At 44.8% G+C, this 24,380-nt stretch overlaps 1 protein-coding gene across 2 annotated transcripts in view; it reads left to right on the top strand.

The window, feature by feature from the left end:
• Positions 1 to 20,811: 20,811 nt before the first annotated feature.
• Positions 20,812 to 24,380, top strand: part of LOC137326252 (cytosolic phospholipase A2 zeta-like) — a 101,777-nt gene continuing 98,208 nt past the window's right edge. For both annotated transcript variants that reach the window (XM_067991172.1, XM_067991171.1), the window contains exon 1: positions 20,812 to 21,087. In XM_067991172.1, coding sequence (XP_067847273.1) covers positions 20,989 to 21,087 — 99 coding nt within the window. In that variant the 5' untranslated portion in view covers positions 20,812 to 20,988. The remainder of the gene's footprint in view (positions 21,088 to 24,380) is intronic.

Raw genomic sequence — 24,380 nt, 5'->3', positions numbered from 1 at the left:
CGTTGCAGTAGTGCAAAGCCCATTGTTCTTGGATCGATTTAACACGTTTTTAAAGCAGGCGGCAGAGGGCAGCACTGCTGATACATTGCATAAATGCACTCGATCACCGGGGATATGGGCTCTCCCCATTCGGCTCTCAAGATGGAGAGTTGCTGACCTCATGGGGGTAGGGAGTGTAAAAGTGCATATAGAGGCAGAGAACTTCTGAAGCAAGGAGTGGGGGGAGGGAGAACCTAAGGATGTCCTGTCTTTTGTTCCTTATTTGCACTTTCTGATGGCCACTCAGAGCAGCTTTGGCATAAGTCTAGGAACAGGTCACTCAGCTGCCCCATTGGCCAGTAGCAATGGCCCTGAACTTTAGAATAAGATAAGAATGAACTTGCAAAGTATGGGGGACTACAGAGACAAGCCAGCAACTACCTGTTAGCTGATTTAAACTAGAGTTTGATAGTATCTTGGAGACGATGCTTTGGGAAGGGGGTCACACCAGATGCAGCCTCAGAAGTTAGTGGCTGGTAGAACGTTGGTTACCAAAAGAACATTCAGTAGCCTGCACCCCTGCTATTACCACCTCAACTCTCCAGAGTTCTGTACTCAGGCTGCTAGCAACTCAGTAATATAGGAGCAATCCAGTAACTTAGGAGATGAGTAACTTAGGAGATGCCAACATACAAATTCATGCTGCTGTTACATATGCTTTTCAATGTGGCATACAGGAACTGAGTTTGCCTGTGATTTGTGGGCCACATGTGGTTTAAAGGCTGTTGTTTGGACAGCCCTGTCTAATGGCAGATCTTCTGAATCTTGAAAAATACCCTTTAAAGTAAACACGTGTAGATGCCTCTCTTTTTTTGCCAGTTGAATAACTGATGTAGGACAGTTACTGTGAAGAAGCACACCACAGATTAATGGTTACAACTGATGAAGAGCTTTGACATCGGAAAAAGTTACATATACAGCGGAGAGCAAAATTAATCCAGACACAGTCAGACTGTGACTAATTTAGTTACAATTAATGCAACTACAGTCAACTTAAGTAAAGGAATGTCTGCAATGGCCAATATTGCTGCACACTATAACCAAGTGAACTGGTATTACTTTTGATGCATTTGGTTTGAGAAAATATTTTTGGCTTTGTTACCTAATTATCTGGCCACACCACATCCACTGAGTGGAGCACTATGTAACTCGCTTACTCAGAGACTTATGATATCAGCTGCAGGTTCTGGCTGTTTTCACTTTGTTTCTGTTCATCTTAATTCTCTTCTGTCATCTGTTTTTATTGATGCTCACCTAGAAGTTAGTGGTATAACTTGATGCTTATGGTTATTACTGATCTGGGTCAATTAGTATTTTATACCCACACACACAAAGCTATTGATCCAAAGTTGGTGAGTTTACTTTAGTAATGGAGTTACAGTGTCTGACACAAGTATCCAATGTACTGGTCTATTTTCTTACCAGAAGAGTGTATAATGTGCTTTTTACTGATGGTTAGGGTTGGCAGATAGCATGCTTCCCTGGATCACTATTGCCATCCCAGATTACATTAGAACTTCAAAAAGTTGGCTGTGGTTCTGCAACTACACAACTGCAGCTTCACTTTTAATTCACTCTTTCCCCAGACAAAAGGTATGGCTATGGGAATCTCCATGGATCTCAGCTGCACCATTCTTTTTATAGCTCATGTGGAAGTCTTACTGTTGCAATTCTAGTCATCCTGACCTCATCTTTTGCACTGATGACTGGTTTGGTGTTTTCTTTTGGCTCTCACTCTGACCTAGAGTATTTCATTGCTTTCCTTGGAGAATTTCATTGACTGCTTCCCATTTCCATTGAGTTGCCTTTGCGTGGTCCATATCTGACTTATCTCTCTCCTTCCTGGACTTGTTGCTCTCCGTCGCTGACACTGGATTTCTACAGGAATATATAATGTGGCATCATCAAAGATTTCCAGGCACCACACCCAAGAGTGTTCCACTGCTTTAAAGTAATATCTGCACACAGATGCTCCTATCAGACCCCACATGCGGACCAAGTAGAGGACTGTGTAAGAGGAATCTCCTCTCACAATGGGTCAAATACTATACTAGAACTCGTACATTTTGTTTGACTGCCTGGTTGTTGAAAGATAACATCCGTCAGAGGGCGGAGACCTTCATTTGATGATGGATACTTTGGGCCATCCACTAATGGAACTAAAAACACCAACTAGGAAACGGTTGTGCAATGATGCTCTTGAGAGTGTTGACTGCCCTAGCTCATGCAGCGCTCTCCCCAGCCTTTAATGGTAGTTTAACCCTCAGTTCTATTTGGGATAGAACCTTATGTTCTGTTTCACATAAGATGAGGAGAGACTAGAGAAGATGGTATTGTTCTCCTTAGATTAATGGAAGATTTAATAGAGGTGTTTGAACTAATGAGTTGTTTTGAAGAGTAAATAAGGAGAAACTGTTTCTACAGGTCGGTGGGTTAGTAACCAGAGGACACAGATTTAAGATAATTGTCGAAAGAACCAGAGGGGATGTGAGGAGAAGTTCTTTTATACAGTGCTTTATGATCTGGAATGAACTTCCTGAAAGGGTAGTGGAAGCAGTTTCAATAATAACTTTCAAAAGGGAATTGAATATATACTTGAAAAGGACCATGTGGAAAGAGCAGGGGAGTGGGACTAATTGGATAGCTCTTTCAACAAGCCGGCACAGGCAATATGGGCTGAATTGCCTGCTTCCATGCTGTACGATTCTATAAAGATGTCCAAGGAGGCCCTCACTGGCTTCCAGTTGGGATTTTAACATAAGTCTTCACAAGGCTTAGTGGTAGCATTCCCATCTCTTGAGTCAGAAGGTGTAGGGTTCAAACCCTGCTCCAGACAGTCCCGGCAAGTGGGGACGGCTCTGAATTCTGGGTTGACATCGAGCGGGATACTCGATGTGTGGGTGTGCCCCCCCGCAATAGTATGAGTTGTGGGAGCCCATAAAACCCTCCCGCCATATAGGACTTGCGGTTACATCCATGGAAGGAGTATTCATGTCGTGGCCTGTCAGACTGTTAATCAGCCTTAGAATCTTTCCACTACTTCACGCTATTCTCCAAGGGAAGAGTGCGAAAATACAAAAACAAGAAGTTAATGAGCGAGACAGAAAGCAGGTAACTATAAACCAGTTAGCCTAACATCGGTCATTGGGAAAATGCTAGAATCCACTATTAAGGAAGTAGTAGCAGGATAGTTGGAGACTCATAATACAATCAAAGAGAGTCAACATGGTTTTATGAAGGGGAAATCATGCCTGACAAATTTATTAGAGTTCTTTGAGGAAGTAATGGGCAGGGTGGATAAAGGGGAACCAATGGATGCAGTATATTTGGATTTCCAAAAGGCATTCGATAAGGTGCCACATAAAAGATTACTGTACAAGATAAGAGCTCATGGTGTTGGGGGTAATATACTGGCATAGATAGAGGATTGGCTAACTAACAGAAAACAAAGAGTCGGGATAAAAGGGTCATTTTCAAAATGGCAATCTGTAACTAGTGGGGTGCCGCAGGGATCAGCGCTGGGGCCTCAACTATTTACAATATATATCAATGACTTGGATGAAGAAACAGAGTGTCAGCAAATTTGCTGATGATACATTGATAGGTGGAAAAGCATGTTGCAATGAGGACACAAAGTGTCTGCAAAGGGATATTGACAGGTTAAGCGAATGGGCAAAAATTTGGCAGATGGAATATAATGTGGGAAAATGTGAAGTCGTCTACTTTGGGAGGAAAAATAAAAAAGCAAAATATTATTTGAATGGAGAAATACTACAAAATGCTGCGGTACATAGTGAACTGGGTGTCCTCGTACATGAAACACAAAAAGTCAACATACAGGTGCAGAAGGTAATCTGGAAGGCAAACGGAATATTGGCCTTTATTTCTAGGGGGATGGAGTATAAAAGCAGGGAAGTCATGCTACAACTGTACAGGATGCTGGTGAGACCACACCTGGAGTACTGTGTACAGTTCTGGTGCCCTTATTTAAGGAAGGACATACTTGCATTGGAGGCAGTTCAGAGAAGGTTCACTAGGTTGATTCCGGGTATGGAAGGGTTGTCGTATGAGGAAAGATTGAACAGGTTGGGTCTATACTCATTGGAATTTAGAAGAATGAAAGGAGATCTTATTAAAACACAAGATTTTGAGGTGACTCGATAGGGTAGATGCTGAGAGGATGTTACCCCTCATGGGGGAATCTAAAAACTAGGGGGCATAGTCTCAGAATAAGGGGTTGCCCGTTTAAGACGGAAATGAGGAGGAATTTCTTCTCCCAGAGGGTTGTGAATCTTTGGAATTCTTTACCCCAAAAAGCTGTGGAGGCCGAGTCATGAATACATTCAAGGCTGAGTTAGACAAATTTTTGATCGGCAAGGGAGTCAAAGAATATGGGGAAAGGGTGGGAAAGTGGAGTTGAGGTAAAAATCAGATCAGCCATGATCTCATTAAATGGTGGAGCAGGCTCGAGGGGCCGAATGGCCTACTGCTTCTATCTCTTATGGTCTTATGAAGTGCCATGGGAACCTTTTGAATGTAGGAGGTTGACTCAGATGATGGTAGAGCACTGTTAGAATACCAAATCAAATACAAGAAAGGCTAGCCTTTCATTAATTCTGGGACAAAACCAACCCTAAAAAGAATTAAGTTTTAAGACTCAGGAAGCAGCCACATCTGAAAGGCTGGCACACTGAACAATCTTCAATCGGAGAAACATTGCTGCCAACATGTCACTATAGACACCAGTACCTTTGGAGGATCAGCCACCTCAGCTGACGTTAGGGCTCCTCCATAGGGGTCTTTTCCACTGCTGAATTGTACTACTTTGGTATGCACCTATGGTATGTGGAGGATCCTTAAAGATAAATTACCTACCTCCGCACACCACAATCTGATTCATTCCTGCGGAGGTATCATTTTCTGGGGGGTGGGAGATGGTTTAGTTAGTTTCAGGTCAGAACAAACTGGCGTAATGGTGCTCACCCTAGGGCTTTACATGACGTGTGAACAGGGCACCACACCCACATGAAACATCCTAAGTCCATGTTCAGTATGTGGCTTCCCCAGAACCTATCAATCTATCTGTACACCTCTAGCATGTGGGAAAAGAACCATTAAAAGAATGAAGATGAGCCTTCAAGGTAGGTAATTTATCGTTCTTGTTATTTGGATAATTTTCAGAGACACCTGAAAATAGTGTCCACCTGTCTGATTTTTGACCTGGACAGTCGAGTTTTGAGGGGTGGCTGCTGGTGATTTTTATAATTGAAAACTGGACAAGAAAATATGTTTTTCAATTTTACATCTTTTTTAAAAAAAACAAAAGTGTGAGCATATCCATTTCACGTTTACGCATTTGCGAGCAAACTCATTTAACTGCACACACAGCCCTATTTTTAATGCTTCATCCAATTTAAAATTGGGTAGTAGGTGGTCACCTCGCAGGTAAACACTTTCCTTTAAGAAACTTCCCTTTAAGAAGTTCCCTCCTTTGCAGGTCATGTGATGACCCCTCGCCCACAGTTTTCTCCCTTTCCACTGTAGATGCAGGTTTGTGCTGTTCTCTCTAATCATACCCCCTCTAAATGTCACTAATAAGTGCTTTTGAATAAGTAGGTCATTTTAAAAAAATGTTTACAATTCTTTTACTTGAGGTCCAGATTTTTTGTTCTGTTTTTTTTTTAATTTAGCAGAAGTGCTGGATGATTCTTGCCTCAGAGCAGGGTTTAGTGCCGGAATCCTTCCCCCCCCACCACCACTCCCGCTTTTTATCGAATTTCCCCTCGTTCAGTAAAAAGTCTTTTTGCTTCGTTTCCGCGCCCTGCGAGTGGTCCCATTCGAAAGAGCAGAACCTGTCGTAGAAAAATATCAGCAGTGCAACATTCTTAGGCCTAGCCTCGGTCGTTGCACCGATTGCCATGAAGTTACCATCAGTTCTCGGCATCCATTTAAGAAAAAAGCTTTCTATCCGTAATTTCAACAGGTTTTAAAATAACAATACGAAAGAAGGAGGATGAGATCTTAATCCAGTAGTGCTTCCTAGGAACCAGACCGAGGTAGGCAAAAGTCAGCATTGACAAGCAGTAGTGATAATCTGGAGTGTAGTCAGATGAACAGGCTGCATGAGGGGAATATGCCCGAGTCAGCATCAACTTCAACAGAAGCAAGGCATTGAGCCCACGCTAATTTTATGGTTATATCCCAGTCCTGTTACCATGAGGCAGAACACTTGAATACTGCTCCCAAATCTGGGGAAGCTCATGTCTTTTGGACCGATGGATAAGATAGTGAAAATGTTCATTGGTAGGTGACACCCTGTCTCATCTCTAGCTTTCACTCAATCAATTTCTCTAACTCTTTTCCCCCTTCTTTCTGTAGATCTCCCAATATCTGGTGTGTCTGTTATCTGTCTGGGTGTCTTTCTCTGTGTGTGTCTGCCTCTCTCCTCCGTCTCATTGTGCTACTCTGAACTTTCTTGTTCGTCTTCGGCTGAGCTTAAGAAACTATCCTTGGCTTCCTCCTATTTCTCATCTACATGCTGCCCCTTGGCGACATCATCCAAAAACATGACGTCGGATTCCACGTGTAGGCTGTTGACACCCAGCTTTACCTCACCACAACCTCTCTCGATCCCTCCACTGTCTCTCATCCAGCACTGGATGAGCAAAAACTTCCTCCAACTAAATATTGGGAAGTCTGAAGCCATTGTCTTTGGTCCCTGCCACAAACTCCATTCCCTAGCCACGGACTCCATTCCTCTCCTTGGCCACTGTCTGAGGCTGAACCAGACCATTCGCAACCTTGGCTTCCTATTTGACACTAAAATGAGCTTCTGACCACATATCCGCTCTATCACCAAAACTGCCTACTTCTATCTCCGTAACATCACCTGTCTCTGCCCCTGCCTCAGCTCATCTGCTACTTGAAACCCTCATCCATGCTTTTGTTACCTTTAGACTCGACTATTCCAGTGCTCTCATGGCTGGCCTCCATCCTCCATAAACTTGAGCTCATCCAAAACTCTGATGCCTGTATCCTAACTCGCACCAAATCCCATTTTCTCATCACCCTGTGCTCACTGACCTACGTTGGCTCCTGGTCCAGCAACGCCTTGATTTTAAAATTCTCATCCTTGTTTTCAAATCTCTCCATGGCCTTGCCTGTCCCTATCTCCGTAACATCTTCCAGCCCTACAACCCTCTGAGATTTCTGTGCTCCTCCAATTCTAGCCTTTTGCGCATCCCTGATTTTAATCGCTCCATCATTGGCAGCCGTGTGTTCAACTGTCTAGGCCCTAAGCTCTGGAATTCCCTCCCTTTCCGCCTCTCTACCTCCTCCTTTAAGACGCTCCTTAAAACTCACCTCTTTGACCAAGCTTTTGCTAACCTGTCCTAATATCTCCTTATGTGGCTTTGTGTCAAATTTTGTTTGATAATGCTCCTGTGAAGTGCCTTGGGACGTTTTACTATGTTAAAGGTGCTATATAAATGCAAGTCGTTGTTGTTGAGCTACGCTATGTATTTTTCCTCTTCTGTGCATACCCCGTGTTGTAATCAAGTCTACCCTTAACTGTTTCCTAGGACCTCCAAACTCTGGATCTCCTTACCTCCGTCAGTCCACCTTTCCTCCTGTGATCTACAGGCATTTAGAACTTGACTTGGTGTCACCCAGCCATTTTTTCCTGATATATCCATTTTATTCTTCGAATTTTTTTCAGCCTTGGTGCTTTCATAGACTGAGAGTCCTGGCCCTTGCTTCTTCAGGGCTTTTTAATTTAAAAAAAGTACACCAGGGTCTTCACTAAAATTTAGCATGGTTTTCAATAAAGTTTGGCATAAGCAAATAACAACAAAAAAAAGCTAGGAGCTTCTGTCCATGCGGGAAGTGTAAAAATTGCCTTGTGGGGAGGGAGTTGGGTGAAACCCAGTTTCTCCCCCCAAGATCCTAGGTAGAGGAGGGCCCTCCATGTATCTTATACCGTCCAAATCTGTTATAGGAAGTTCAGGTAACTGGTCCCCACTCCCACAAAGACCAATGCATCTAAAGAAGACCACACTCAATGGAGTTTGGCCTATTGCAGTTGGCTGGACCATGTCCCTTCTCCATGGTCAAATCCTAGAATCATAGAAAGGTTACAGCACGGAAGGAGGTCATTCGGCCCATCGACTCCACGCCGGCTCTATGCAAAGCAATCCAGTTAGTCCCACTCCCCTGCCCTTTCCAGGTAGCCCTACAAATTTTTTCCTTTCAAGTACTTATCCGGTTCCCTTTTGAAGGCCATGATTGAATCTGCCTCCACCACCTCCTTGGGCAGTGCATTCCAGATCCTAACCAGTCGCTGTGTAAAAAAACGTTTTTCCTCATGGCACCTTTGGTTCTTTTGCCAATCACCTTAAATCTATGTCTTCTGGTCCTTGACCCTTCTGCCAATGGAACAGTTTCTCTCTATCTACTCTGTCTAGACCTTTCATGATTTTGAATACTTCTATCAAATCTCCTCGCAACTGTCTCTGTTCCAAGGAGAACAATCACAGCTTCTCCAGTCTATCCACGTAACTAAAGTCCCTCATCCCTGGAATCATTCTATTAAATCTCTTCTGCACCCTCTCTAAGGCCTTCACATCTTTCCTGAAGTGCGGTGCCCAGAACTGGACATAACACTCCAGTTGTGACCGAACCAGTGTTTTATAAAGGTTCATCGTGACTGCCATACTTTTGTACTGTATGCCTCTATTTATAAAGCTTTTTTAGCTGCTTTCTCAACCTGCCCTGCCACTTTCAACGATTTGTGCACATATACCCCCAGATCTCTCTGTTCCTGTACCCCTTTTAGAGTTGTGCCCTCTAGTTTATATTGCCTCTCCTAGTTCTTCCTACTGAAATATACCACTTTTCATTTTTCTGCGTTAAATTTCATCTGCCACATGTCCGCCCATGCCACCAGTCTGTCACTATCTTCCTCACTGTTCACTACTCTTCCAAGTTTTCTGTCATCTGCAAATTTTGAAATTGAGCCCTGTACACCCAAGTCCAAGTCATTAATATATATCAAGAAAAGCAGTGGTCCCAGCACCGACCCCTGGGGAACGCCACTGTACATCTCCCTCCAGTCCAAAAAACAACCATTCACCACTACTCTGTTTCCTGTCCCTTAGCCAATTCTGTATCCATATTGCTACTGCCCCCTTCATTTCATGGGCCGCAATCTTGACGATAAGCCTACCGCGCGGCACTTTATCAAACGCTTTTTGAAAATCCATATACACCACATCAACTACATTGCCCTCATCTACCCTCTCTGTTAGCTCATCAAAAAACTCTCATCAGGTTAGATAAACACGATTTGCCGTTAACAAATCAGTGCTGGCTTTCCCTAATCAATCCACCCTCGTCCAAGTGACTTAATTCTGTCCTGGATTATCGTTTATAAAAGTTTTCCCACCACTGAGGTTAAACTGACTGGCCTATAGTCACTGGGTTTATCCTTACAACCTTTTTTGAACAATGGTGTAACATTTGTAATTCTCCAGTCCTCTGGCACCACCCCGTATCTTTTTTTATTCATTCATGGGATATGGGTGTCGCTGGCAAGGCCAGCATTTATTGCCCATCCCTAATTGCCCTTGAGAAGGTGATGATGAGTCACCTTGAACCGCTGCAGTCCGTGTGGTGAAGGTTCTCCCACAGTGCTGTTAGGAAGGGAGTTTCAGGATGTTGACCCAGCAACGATGAAGGGACGGCGATATATTTCCAAGTCGGGATGGTGTGTGACTTGGAGGGGAAGGTGCAGGTGGTGTTGTTCCCATGTGCCTGCTGCCCTTGTCCTTCTAGGTGGTAGAAGTCGCGGGTTTGGGAGGTGCAGCTGAAGAAGTCTTGGCGAGTTGCTGCAGTGCATCCTGTGGATGGTACACACTGCAGCCACAGTGCGCCGGTGGTGAAGGGAGTGAATGTTTAGGGTGGTGGATGGGGTGCTAATCAAGCGGGCTGCTTTGTCCTGGATGGTGTCGAGCTTCTTGAGTGTTGTTGGAGCTGCACTCATCCAGGCAAGTGGAGAGTATTCCATCACACTCCTGACTTGTGCCTTGTAGATGGTGGAAAGGCTTTGGGGAGTCATGAGGTGAGTCACTCGCCGCAGAATACCCAGCCTCTGACCTGCTCTTGTAGCTACAGTATTTATATGGCTGGTCCAGTTAAGTTTCTGGTCAATGGTGACCCCCAGGATGTTGATGGTGGGGGATTCGGCGATGGTAATGCAGTTGAATGTCAAGGGGAGGTGGTTAGATTCTCTCTTGTTGGAGATGGTCATTGCCTGGCACTTGTGTGGCGCGAATGTTACTTGCCACTTATGAGCCCAAGCCTGGATGTTGTCCAGGTCTTGCTGCATGCGGGCACGGACTGCTTCATTATCTGAGGGGTTGCGAATGGAACTGAACACGGTGCAATCAGCGAACATCCCCATTTCTGACCTTATGATGGAGGGAAGATCATTGATGAAGCAGCTAAAGATGGTTGAGCCTAGGACACTGCCCTGAGGAACTCCTGCAGCAGTGTCTTGGGTTTGAGATGATTGGCCTCCAACAACCACTACTATCTTCCTTTGTGCTAGGTATGACTCCAGCCACTGGAGAGTTTTCCCCCTGATTCCCATTGACTTCAATTTTACTCGGGCTCCTTGGTGCCACACTCGGTCAAATGCTGCCTTGATGTCAAGGGCAGTCACTCGCACCTCATCTACGGATGTTTGGAAGATTATGGCCAGTACCTCTGCAATTTCCACCCTTACTTCCCTTGCATCCTATCTGGACCGGGTAACTTATCTACTTTAAGTACAGCTAGCCTTTCAAGTAACTCTTTATCAATTTTTAGCCCATTTTGATCCTATTACTACCAGAATCATCCTGGTGCTGAAAGAAGTCTTCGACTCCTTTTCTCCATGATAAAGCACCTCCTTAACCCTCTCCTTTCCCCTCACCAGGTGCCAGGAGCTTGTGGATTTTTTCATCTCAAACATTGAAATCATCCAGACAGCAGCCTCAGCTATTACCTTCCTCCAGCACTCGGACCACCTCTCAAGCCCTTCTTTCTTCCTTATCTGTTATCACTTAGCAGCTTCTATCAAATCTTCCCCCTTCCCGCCCTCTTCAAATTGATCTCTTCTACGGAACCTGTTTCCTGACCCTTGAAACTGAAGCTCAATTCCTCACCACTCAACTACTGTTCCTGGCCACAGAACTTGACGACATTGTTAATGGCTCCCTGTTTCAAAACTGACATCAAAACGAATTTCCTACCGTTGAACACCAGGAAGACTGAAGCCATTGTCGTCGATCCCTTGCAAAAAGGAAAGCAGCACCTTTGCTGCCGACTCCATTCCCCCTCTCTGGATGCTTGTTCAGATGGAACCAGAGTGCACAAAATGTCCGAGTCCTGTTCAACCCAGAGCTGAGCTTCAAGCTCCGTAGCTTATCCACTACGAAGAGCTTTTACTTCCACTCTACAACATTGCTTGCCTACTCCCTGTGTGGCCCCACTGCTCCTGGAATCCTTATCCACACCTCTGTGACCTGTAGACTTGATTTCTCGATCACTGATCTCCACTTTCCACTCCAAATCTGCCCACATCCTATTCACAACTAAGCCTTGCTTGCTCGTCGATCCCATCTTTGCTGACGTGCATTGTCTTCTCATCCTCTAACAGTTTGAATTTAAAATCTTTGTGCTAGTTTTCTAATCTCTCCAGCTCTAACCTGTTGCCCGTGTACTGTATACCCCCTCCTCCATCCACTCCATTTTTGGTAGCAGAGCCTTTAACCACCTCAGTCCTACACTCTGGAACTCCCTCCCAAAACCCCTTCACCTCTTGACCTTGCTCCCCACTCTTTAGAAGCTTTCTCAAAACACATCTTGGCCACCTGTCTTGTACTGACTTGGTACACGCTCCTTTCCTCCTCTGTGCCCTTCTACATTAAAGGCACTGTATAAATGCAAGTAGTTGCTGTTACTCCATGTACATAATTTTCTCAGACTGGATTATTTTAACCAGAAATAAAGTCAGTTCCCCTGAAGCTATGTGGGTGTGGGTATTGCAAAGTGTAAAACCAAAAGACGGCTTGTGCTGGTGTTTTAGGGAATCTCCAACAGGAGTCCCAGGAGATGGACTCTAAGAAAGATAATCTGATCCAGCGGTTTGATTTCTTAAAATCATAGCCCAGTACCATTGGGGTATGTGGAATTCACCAATGGACTCAGCAGCCCATCCAGCACGCATGGACTCTGTTGCCACACTAGTGTGTGATAAGCACAGTATAGAATGCTTATCTGCCTTTCCTTCAGGCAATTAGAAATAGGTTTGTAACAGAAGAGCAGAGCTTCCTCTGCTTCATTGGTAATAGGGCCTCTCCAAGATAGTTGGTGCTCACTGGTTCTATGAAATTAAGAGTGAAACAGCAAAACAGCCAGTTTAGTCTGGCGGAAAAGAAACGGCAGCCATTTGCATTTATACATTGCCCTTCAAGAAACGCCCCAATGCACTTCACAAATAGGTGTAAGGAAAGCAGACTCTGAACCAGGATGTGAGAGATTAGGTGGGGTGACTAAAAGCTTGGTCAATGAAATGGATCTCGAGGTTTTCAAAGCTGGAGAGAGAGGCAGAGAAGTTTAAAAGAGTCGGACTAAGGGGTTGAAAACTTTGCCACCAGTGGTGACCTAAAGGTAAGGGAGGCTGCACAAAAGGAGTCAGAAGAATGGAGCCTTCAGGAGATGTTTAGGGCTGGAGTGGCTCGCAGAGATACGGTGAGGTGAGGCCTGGAGGCATTTATAAATGAAGACAAGGATTTTAAATTTATTGGATTTTGAGGATGAAGAGCAGATGTAGCAAAAATAGGGGGTGATAACTGGCATTACTGGGGAATAGTAATGCTACAGGTGTCAAATAATCTCAAATACTCTCTTCCCCAACCCAGAAAGAGTTTTGAAAATTGTATTCCTTGCTAAGAGATGAATAAGAACTGACCATTATGACCTTGAAGATTTGGAAGACACAACTGAAACTGCCCTTTACAGTTGGAATCTTTAAATTATTCTACAGGGAGGAAGTGGCAGAGCTGGTTGGGTAAATGGAATGATATCTGTACGACTGCTTTAATCCATAGATGAGACTAGAATCCTTGCTTTCGAAAGAAAGGAAATTGCTAATCCAGGTAGGGTACCAGCTCCTGTTCCATACCCGTCCATAGATGGTCATGGGTAGGGTGGATCAGTTCTGCTTCTCATCTGAGCTGGCCAGAAGTAGCATAAACAATTGAGGAGAAACAAGTCCTTAGCTAAATTGATTACTAAGCAGAGGTTTGCAAACTGGGTTGTTTCTTGATGGGTTAGAAAAGTTGGAGCTCATTCTATTTGTGCAGTGGCCATTTCATGGACCAACATGCAGAGGCTTCCTCTCGAGGTCAAATATAAAATAGATACCTGGAACAGCACTTGCTTCTGCCAGCTGGTTTGAAAATATAGATCCTTGGAATCCCTTCACCAAAGCTTCTGCACTGTTCCCATTAGACGTGTAAGCTCAATGAAAAAAGGACTGCACCTTGCTTACAGTAGATAGTTTGCTTTCTTGAAGTTCAGCTTCTACATACATAGCTCTCTCTCCAATCTGCCCTCCTTTTCATTCTGACTTACTGGGATTTGGAGCTTTCATTTTTATTGACTGTCCAAGGATTCCACGCTGTTGTATTTCAGATCTCATCCTACTTCCTCTGGGACAAGAACCACAAACGAGACTTGGAGCTGGGGAAGACATTTAACTTCAAGGGTAGAGATATTTCTTAAAGCGAAAGTCTGTGGTTTCCTGCAGGTGGTGGCAGTATTTGAAGGTTGAAATTCAATCCAATGAAGAAGACTGCCTCTGGTATCTAATCTATCATTATTCAATCAGAGCTAGTTGCATTCCACAAATGTCTTTTCAAGGGTCCAGATAGGACTGGAGGTCTAATAATCTACAGATTATCTATGTCAAAACATATCCCTTTAAACACATTATTGCCAGGTATTTGTCCAACTTTAAGTGCTTCTGCAGTGAATCTGACCCATATATGTATCCCTCTGGGTAATTCTACTTGAATCAATTGTTATTGTTTGAGGCCTGCCAATTGCATAGTCACTTCCTGTAGTTCTACATTTAAGCTGAACAACCGAGTTATTATGAAAACCTGGATCACATCCCATCTCAATTTGCTTTCCTCCAACGAGGATAGTTCATTTGGACTACGTTGCTACCTTTAGAATCTTTCAGGATCACTCCCATTGTCCTTCTCTAAAATCTCTCCAATATGCCAATGTGCTTTTGAAGGCAAAGTGCAGATAACATCCTAATGGGTAATTTTACGAATCTGTGCATCTGCATGGAGCCACGCTCGAAGCGAATGTGAGTCAGAGATGGGGCTTTAACGTTGTAGCCCCTATTCTCTGACCTCAAATATCCTTTTACATATTATTTACTGGGAGAGATTGAAATTTTCACAGCATTGGTCACTATAACGTAACCCGTAACAATTCATCTTTTTTTTTATTCGTTCACGGGATGTGGGCGTCGCTGGCAAGGCCGGCATTTATTGCCCATCCCTAATTGCCCTTGAGAAGGTGGTGGTGAGCCGCCTTCTTGAACCGCTGCAGTCCGTGTGGTGACGGTTCTCCCACAGTGCTGTTAGGAAGGGAGATCCAGGATTTTGACCCAGCGACAATGAAGGAACGGCGATATATTTCCAAGTCGGGATGGTGTGTGACTTGGAGGGGAACGTGCAGGTGGTGTTGTTCCCATGCGCCTGCTGCCCTTGTCCTTCTAGGTGGTAGAGGTCGCGGGTTTGGGAGGTGCTGTCGAAGAAGCCTTGGCGAGTTGCTGCAGTGCATCCTGTGGATGGTGCACACTGCAGCCACAGTGCGCCGGTGGTGAAGGGAGTGAATGTTTAGGGTGGTGGATGGGGTGCCAATCAAGCGGGCTGCTTTATCTTGGATGGTGTCGAGCTTCTTGAGTGTTGTTGGAGCTGCACTCATCCAGGCAAGTGGAGAGTATTCCATCACACTCCTGACTTGTGCCTTGTAGATGGTGGAAAGGCTTTGGGGAGTCAGGAGGTGAGTCACTCGCCGCAGAATACCCAGCCTCTGACCTGCTCTCGTAGCCACAGTATTTATATGGCTGGTCCAGTTAAGTTTCTGGTCAATGGTGACCCCCAGGATGTTGATGGTGGGGGATTCGGCGATGGTAATGCCGTTGAATGTCATGGGGAGGTGGTTGGACTCTCTCTTATTGGAGATGGTCATTGCCTGGCACTTATCTGGCGCGAATGTTACTTGCCACTTATCAGCCCAAGCCTGGATGTTGTCCAGGTCTTGCTGCATGCGGGCTCGGACTGCTTCATTATCTGAAGGGTTGCGAATGGAACTGAACACTGTGCAGTCATCAGCGAACATCCCCATTTCTGACCTTATGATGGAGGGAAGGTCATTGATGAAGCAGCTGAAGATGGTTGGGCCAAGGACACTGCCCTGAGGAACTCCTGCAGCAATGCCCTGGGACTGAGATGCTTGGCCTCCAACAACCACTACCATCTTCCTTTGTGCTAGGTATGACTCCAGCCACTGGAGAGTTTTCCCCCTGATTCCCATTGACTTCAATTTTACTAGGGCTCCTTGGTGCCACACTTGGTCAAATGCTGCCTTGATGTCAAGGGCAGTCACTCTCACCTCACCTCTGGAATTCAGCTCTTTTGTCCATGTTTGGACCAAGGCTGTAATGAGGTCTGGAGCCGAGTGGTCCTGGCGGAACCCAAACTGAGCATCGGTGAGCAGGTTATTGGTGAGTAAGTGCCGCTTGATAGCACTGTCGACGACACCTTCCATCACTTTGCTGATGATTGAGAGTAGACTGATGGGGCGGTAATTGGCCGGATTGGATTTGTCCTGCTTTTTGTGGACAGGACATACCTGGGCAATTTTCCACATTGTCAGGTGGATGCCAGAGTTGTCGCTGTACTGGAACAGCTTGGCTAGAGGCGCAGCTAGTTCTGGAGCACAAGTCTTCAGCACTACAGCTGGGATGTTGTCAGGGCCCATAGCCTTTGCTGTATCCAGTGCACTCAGCCGTTTCTTGATATCACGTGGAGTGAATCGAATTGGCCGAAGACTGGCTTCCGTGATGGTGGGGATATCGGGAGGAGGCTGAGATGGATTATACACTCGGCACTTCTGGCTGAAGATGGTTGCAAACGCTTCAGCCTTGTCTTTTGCACTCACGTGCTGGACTCCGCCATCATTGAGAGTGGGGATGTTTGCAGAGCCTCCTCCTCCCGTTAGTTGTTTAATTGTCCACCACCATTCACGACTGGATGTGGCAGGACTGCAGAGCTTTGACCTGATCCGTTGGTTGTGAAATCGCTTCGCTCTGTCTATAGCATGTTGCTTCCGCTGTTTAGCATGCATGTAGTCCTGAGTTGTAGCTTCACCAGGTTGGCACCTCATTTTTAGGTACGCCTGGTGCTGCTCCTGGCATGCTCTTCTACACTCCTCATTGAACCAGGGTTGATCCCCTGGCTTGTTGGTAATGGTAGAGTGAGGAATATGCCGGGCCATGAGGTTACAGATTGTGCTGGAATACAATTCTGCTGCTGCTGATGGCCCACAGCGCCTCATGGATGCCCAGTTTTGAGCTGCTAGATCTGTTCTGAATCTATCCCATTTAGCACGGTGGTAGTGCCACACAACACGTTGGATGGTGTCCTCAGTGCGAAGACGGGATTTCATCTCCACGAGGACTGTGCGGTGGTCACTCCTACCAATACTGTCATGGACAGATGCATTTGCGACAGGTAGATTGGTGAGGACGAGGTCAAGTAAGTTTTTCCCTCGTGTTGGTTCGCTCACCACCTGCCGCAGGCCCAGTCTAGCAGCTATGTCCTTCAGGACTCGGCCAGCTCGGTCAGTAGTGGTGCTACCGAGCCACTCTTGGTGATGGACATTGAAGTCCCCCACCCAGAGTACATTTTGTGCCCTTGCTACCCTCAGTGCTTCCTCCAAGTGGTGTTCAACATGGAGGAGGACTGATTCATCAGCTGAGGGAGGACGGTAGGTGGTAATCAGCAGGAGGTTTCCTTGCCCATGTTTGACCTGATGCCATGAGATTTCATGGGGTCCAGAGTCAATGTTGAGGACTCCAAGGGCCACTCCCTCCTGACTGTATATCACTGTACCGCCACCTCTGGTGGGTCTGTCCTGCCGGTGGGACAGGACATACCCAGGGATGGTGATGGAAGAGTCTGGGACGTTGGCTGAAAGATATGATTCTGTGAGTATGGCTATGTCAGGCTGTTGCTTGACTCGTCTGTGGGACAGCTCTCCCAATTTTGGCACAAGTCCCCAGATGTTAGTAAGGAGGACCTTGCAGGGTCGACTGGGCTTGGTGTTTTGCCGTTGTCGTGTCCGGTGCCTCGTGGTCCGATGCCGGGTGGTCCGTCCGGTTTTATTCTTATTATGACTTTTCGTAGCGAGATTTTACAACTGAGTGGCCAGAGTTCAGGGCATTGTGGCTGGTGTTGCAATACTGTTAGATAAACATACAAAATTAGTCACTTCTCTGCCACCACCCGCAGGAAACCACAGACTTTCGCTTCAAGAAATATCTCTACTCTTGAAGTTAAATGTCTTCTCCAGCTCCAAGTCTCGTTTGTGGTTCTTGTCCCAGAGGAAGTAGGATGAGATCTGAAATACAACAGCGTGGAATCCTTGGACAGTCAATAAAATGTAAGCTCCAAATCGCAGTAAGTCAGAATGGAAAGGAGGGCAGATTGGAGAGAGAGCTATGTATGTAGAAGTTGAACTTCAAGAAAGCAAACTATCCATTATAGTCAGGTTCAGAGGGTGGAGAATGTACTTGTTTCCAGAGCTTTCATTCTATAGAAGCTCTGAATTTGTCTTTTTTTTGCTATTTTTTTCCCGGTAAATTGCCCCCGCCCCATCCTCTTCTAAAGGCACTGACTCCTTGTTGCGCACCAGTTGTCTTGTACCTCACCCCCGTGGCCATTGTTCATGGTTGACTGTTGAGCGCTGGGTGACTGGTTGGGCACATCACAGCTGAGCCTGATCCTGTCCCGACACAATGACCACCTGTGCATTTTCCAGCAGGGTTGACTGGATAGTATCAGGTGTGGGGACCTGGTCAGTTTTCTCCTCTCTATTTAGGTGCACTGAGGCCAGTTCTGGAACCTCTATTGCTGCCCCGATTGAAATCAATGTACTCAGCACAGGCAGGTGATCGAATCTGCACCATTCCCGCTCTGTAGCTCACTGCCTGTTACCAAGGGAGTTCCTGAGTACATTCATCTTTCTAAAAATAATTTGATTTTGTACTGTGGATACTCCACTCCCATTGAATAGTAATGATGTGGAGATACCGGTGATGGACTGGGGTTGACAATTGTAAACAATTTTACAACACCAAGTTATAGTCCAGCAATTTTATTTGAAATTCACAAGCTTTCGGAGGCTTCCTCCTTCCTCAGGTGAATGTTGTGGAGGAACATTCACCTGAGGAAGGAGGAAGCCTCCGAAAGCTTGTGAATTTCAAATAAAATTGTTGGACTATAACTTGGTGTTGTAAAATTGTTTACAATTGAATAGTAAGATATCTGATAGTCGCATAAGATTCATAGTACCAGACATGCCAATCAACCAGTTGTACATCTGCCCTATTATACACTGTGTGAACAGTTTATCACATGTGAAGGGTTTGCTGTTAAACTCACCAAAGGTAAGTCATTGCAAGAAGATAGCAGCCACTGCGTTTGAGTGGATCGATACTTTTCAGTAGCACTGTGAACTGCTGAGGTACTGTTGTACTTGCATTGTCCTTCCTCCTTCTCACACAGACTTCAAATCAAATTAATATTTAGCTAACAAAGTTTAATGGATACTCCAAGCTGGATAATCACATTTGATTAAAAAGGATCTATAATAGGAATCAAATTTGCCAGGTCCCCTGCAGTAGTGGATGTTTCCTGCTAAAATGGCTGTGTACGGTCCTTGTGGTAAATATCCCCACCACAGTGGACACCCTCACTGAGTCACCCCTGAAATATCGGTTCTCCCTCCTGTTCTGGAGATTCCATTCTCATCTGTCGTGCTCAGTCAAATCTGATGGGTTTGAGACTAGCAGAGGTTCCACTCGATGGTCAGCTTATCCCCATTTGATTTTGAAAAGTGCCTACATGGTTCTGAGTTGACATATTTTCAAATGTAAGGAATCTTACAACACCAGGTTATAGTCCAATGATTTTATTTTAAAATCACAAGCTTTCGGAGATTATTTCCTTCGTCAGGTGAGTAGTGAATCTCACTACTCACCTGACGAAGGAGATAATCTCCGAAAGCTTGTGATTTTAAAATAAAATCGTTGGACTATAACCTGGTGTTGTAAGATTCCTTACATTTGTCCACCCCAGTCCATCACCGGCATCTCCACATCGTGACGTATTTTCAGTAATAGGTCTTTGCTGTACATGCATTATGAGTAAATCAAAGTGTCCTATAATTGTCCACTGTCAGTATGAGCATTTCTCTACAGCTGCTTTAGCTTGTTGCTCATGGTTGTTGCTGGGATTTCATTTAACAGTGCGTTCCATGGGAGTGGAGGTGGCTCCAACCCCTATAGGAGGTATATGAAACCCTTGTGTTGGGCCAGTTTCCCTTTCCATGATTTCGGTGCAGTCTGAGATGAGTTACTTTGAATGGATCACCAGTAATAAACCTAGGCAGAACTGTAGTGGTTAAAATAAATATTCCCCTCGTGGCTGTATATCTTTTACAGATGGTACCAATTCATATCATTCAGGTCCATTTGCTACTGAGAGAAACTTTTTGAGTACCAGTGGAAAAGATGTGCTACTAGAGTGCTTTCTCGAGTGGCCTAGTGTTGTGGAGACACTGTTATCCCATCTGCTGTTGTGAAGCGCATGCTGACATGTGTTTCACAAACAGCTTGGACAGTCTGAAGCTAATTCCTAGTGCATGTGGGGCCACAGTACCAAGTGACACTGAATTGGCAACCTCACTTGGTGAGAATGTTACGTATGGGAAATCCGAATGTGACTCCAGTGCAACAATGGAAGTTTGGGCAGATTATTGGGGTTGGAATAAGGGAGTTTCTTTCTAGATTCAAACTGCCCCACCTGCCATGGGAATGCTTGACGCAAAGTTTAAAATGTTGCCTGTTACCCAGTACTGAACTCTCAAATCAAAAGTTTCCTGAGAATCCATTCTGTTTCCGAATTCTTGTCAGAAAAGGTGTCTCCGTAGCACTGCATAAACTGTGCCTCGGTGGATGTCAGGTGAGGGCAGGAACGGGCTTGGCTTTAATAGGCTGCCATAGCCTATCAAAATTCACTGTCTAGATGGGATACAGGCCAGCATACATGGAACTGTACTCTAATAAGGTTCAGTGCCTTCAGGAGATGAGAGGAGAAAATTTGGTGGGGAAGTAAACAAAAACACCTTTTAGAAAATGCACTCGAACATCTGTATGTATTAAACATGCACCCTGCAATTGTTTTGTAGTTCTATGTAAGTGGGAACTCTCTGTGCCACAAGACATAGTGCATGTGTTGTAAGAGGAATACAAAAGTTTTAAAATAATGAGTGTTTGTTTTCATTTAGATTGAGCCGCAGAACGAATGGTTAAATAGAGAAGAATTTAATTTGCGTTGATAAACATCCTTACTGCATAGTTTTTGAGGGACTTTGATCTGTATTAAATTCATTCAGCAGTTTAGCTCCTGCACTTGCGCATTAAAAAGTGGGCGTGAAAGGTTGTGCTGAGTTCAGTCGGTGGAGAGGAGGGTCGAATGGATTGCAGATAAAGACTCACGTGAAGTGGAGCAAACCAGAGCAATTCATCTGAATTCCATCATGTTCATGAGAGTGTCAACACGAATCCTGCCAGCTGTGGTTAGTGTTCTGTATAAATCAGAAGATGTGCCGAGAAAAGCTACCCCTTTATCTTTTAAGGTACTGTAACTTTAAACTTCTACTCCGTTTGAATGTACTGTTAATTGGCACGGGCTTGGCCTTGGCAACAAATGTAAATATTGTCACATATATGATTTTGATGATATGAGGATTAACAGGACATTGATTGAGTCTTGCTGTGATAACTGTACTGTTCATATAGTTCATGTAAAATAAATCAGTTTTTTGGTTCACAATCAAACTCCTCTCACTCAAGTGCTTTTCAGTTCGTGATGATATGTAAAAGCTCACAGAATCCAGATTGTTACAACACCCAGTTCATATTTTCACGCAACTAGATATGCCTCAGATCTTTCCGCTCTGACAGTCTTCTTAAATGCACGTACCATGCAGCAAATTTGGGAGAGAGCCAGAGCAGTGAACGATTTGTTTTCCGGGTAAGTTTTACTTGGTGGAGAAAATGGGAAGTATTAGATATGCCCCAGTCAAATTTGGCTGCCTCCTTCACATACCTGGACTATAACCAACAATCCTACCGCATTTTAAACAACGTGAATGATAGACATACACAGCAGGCCTCCAGTATCTGAAAGAGAAAAGTGGGTTAATGATTTAGGGTGTAGATCCTTCAGCTGAAGATAGGTTGCCATCCACCTGGTTTGTTTTGACACTGGTTGGATAAAATTGATGCTGGTGGCTGGTAGTAAATTTTATCTGGCAGTGCAATGGCTATTTCTTTTTCTCATACTATTGCCGTGCATTTTGCCTCCATAAAAATGTCAGAAGTATGATTAAAAATACATGTGATTGCCAACTGTCAGCTGAAATGAGTATTGATCACTTGTTCAGCACAGATAAGGATAGAATTTTACAGCACGGAAGGAGGCCACTCAGCCCATCGTACCTGTGCCGGCTGTCCACTTAGTTCCATTCCCCTTCCCTTTACCCTTTGAAATTTTTTCTTTTGCAAATATTTGTCCACTTCCCTTTCTAAAAGCTGTTTTGGATTCTGCTTCCACTATTGTTTCTGCTAGGACATTCCATGTCCTAACAATCCTCTGCCTAATAATTTTTAAAAAATCTCCGACTTCCTCCCTCTTTATGTGTGGATGAACAGTTCCACTCCAGAGGAGATCTTGGGAGCAGCAGACTGTGTAAGGTGCAGCTGGCACCTTCTCATTGCTGGCTCAAAACCCAGGTGGCTGCTCGAGATCAAATCACCCCTCGCACCCTCCTGGGTGAACATGTGCCAGTTTGAGGCTGTGAGCTCAGGGACCGTTTAGTTGTTTTTGAGGTTGGTTAGTTTTTTAGTCTCAGCGAAGGAAAAAAAAGTGCCAAATGTTTCACCCTTTGCCTCCCAACCCTTTTAGGATTCCTCCCCTTACATTGTAGATGGTGGAGCAACCCTAATGCAAAGCCCCTGAATGTGACTGACAGAAACAAAGAGGAGATGGGAACACAGTAGGTAAAGTAAAGATCAAGAGTCCAGCTGCATTAGCTCAACATAATCCAAGCTTTTTTTGTCTTTGTGGACCACTCAGTTTAGATTTGGGAGATGGGCACATATTAACTTTAACCCATGCTCCTGTTAATTTGCTAATGCCAATAGTTCTTGGATGATTTAGGGTACGTACCACCGATTAGACAATTCCGAGCCCATGAAATTAGAACAGGACAAACCAGTGAATAAGAAATATATGTACAAATAGAGCTAATTGAGCCTGGGTTCCACAACCCAGATTACCAAGGCTCGAGTGCCATAGTTTGGTCACTCCTATGCGAGCTGCTTTCATAAAGCAATGGCCGATAGGTTTAATAGCTTTTAAGTAGATTTTAAAATGCAGGAAGGACACGTGAAGTGCCGTGCAGTACGTAAGGACATCTCCGTTCAGAAAAGTCACTGGGGCTGAAAGAAAGAAAGAACTTGCATTTATATAGTGCCTTTCACGGCCTCAAGATGTCCCAAAGCGCTTCGCAGCCAATTAAATATTTTTGAAGTGTGGTCACTCTTGCATTGTAGGGAAATTCACAGAGATTTTGCGCACAGCAAGGACCCACAAACAGCAATGAGATAAATGACCAATTAAACTATTTTGGTGATGTTGGTTGAGAGATTAATGTTGGCCTGAATACCAGGAGAGCTCACCTGCTCTTCTTCAAATAGTGCCATGGGATCTTTCATGTCCACATAGGACCATAAGAGATAGGAGCAGGAGTAGGCCATTCGGCCCCTCGAGCCTGCTCCGCCATTCAATGAGATCATGGCTGATCTGATTTTTACCTCAACTCCACTTTCCCGCCCTTTCCCCATATCCTTTGACTCCCACGCTGATCAAAAATTTGTCTAACTCAGCCTTGAATGTATTCAATGACTCAGCCTCCACAGCTTTTTGGGGTAAAGAATTCCAAAGATTCACGACCCTCTGGGAGAAGAAATTCCTCCTCATTTCCGTCTTAAACGGGCGACCCCTTATTCTGAGACTGTGCCCCTAGTTTTAGATTCCTTCATGAGGGGTAACATCCTCTCAGGATCTACCCTATCGAGTCCCCTCAGAATCTTGTATGTTTCAATAAGATCTCCTCTCATTCTTCTAAACTCCAATAAGTATAGACCCAACCTGTTCAACCTTTCCTCATAAGACAACCCTTCCATACCCAGAATCAACCTAGTGAAGCAGGACATCGGTTAATGTCTCATCTGAAAAACAGCACCTCCGACAGTGCAGCACTCCCTCAGCATTGCACTGGAGTGGCAGCCAGGAATATGTGCTCAAGTCTCTGGAGTTGAGCTTGAACCCACAACCTTCTGACTGAGAGGTGAGAGTGTTATCACTGAGTCAAGGTTGACATGGTCAGAATTGGCTCAAGTGGAAGGAAAAGTGGTGGAATGTGAATGGGTTGATTTTTTTTCCTGAATTTTCCCATTCCTGTTTTTATCCTCTGCCCTCTTTGTTTTGACAGCCCTACAATGGAGCTTCTCCTGCCCCATTGTGCCAGTCCTGATGAAGGCTTTCTCCTGAAACATTACCTTAGGTTTCTCTTTCAGATTCAGTTTGAGCCCAGGCACCTTCTGTTTTAAATTTTTCTCTTTATCCCCTTTGGTTCTCCTCTCTTATCTCCGTGTCCCCCGCCATAAGGTTTCAATTTTATGGCTGTGAATTTTGGGGGGTGTGACGACGGTGGGGGAGGGTAATTTTCACTTTCACCGTTGAGCAGTAAACTGGCGGAGCGGACTGCTCACCCATTATAATCATTGAAATCAATGCAAATTAAAATTGGACCTATTCTACATCAGGTGGGCAATCTGCTCTGCTAGTTTATTGCTCAACGGT

Source organism: Heptranchias perlo, chromosome 10 (assembly GCF_035084215.1).
Source record: "Heptranchias perlo isolate sHepPer1 chromosome 10, sHepPer1.hap1, whole genome shotgun sequence".
Lineage (NCBI taxonomy): Eukaryota > Metazoa > Chordata > Chondrichthyes > Hexanchiformes > Hexanchidae > Heptranchias > Heptranchias perlo.
The sequence above is the reverse complement of the archived record's forward strand: the minus strand, read 5'-3'. Positions and strand labels throughout refer to the sequence as shown.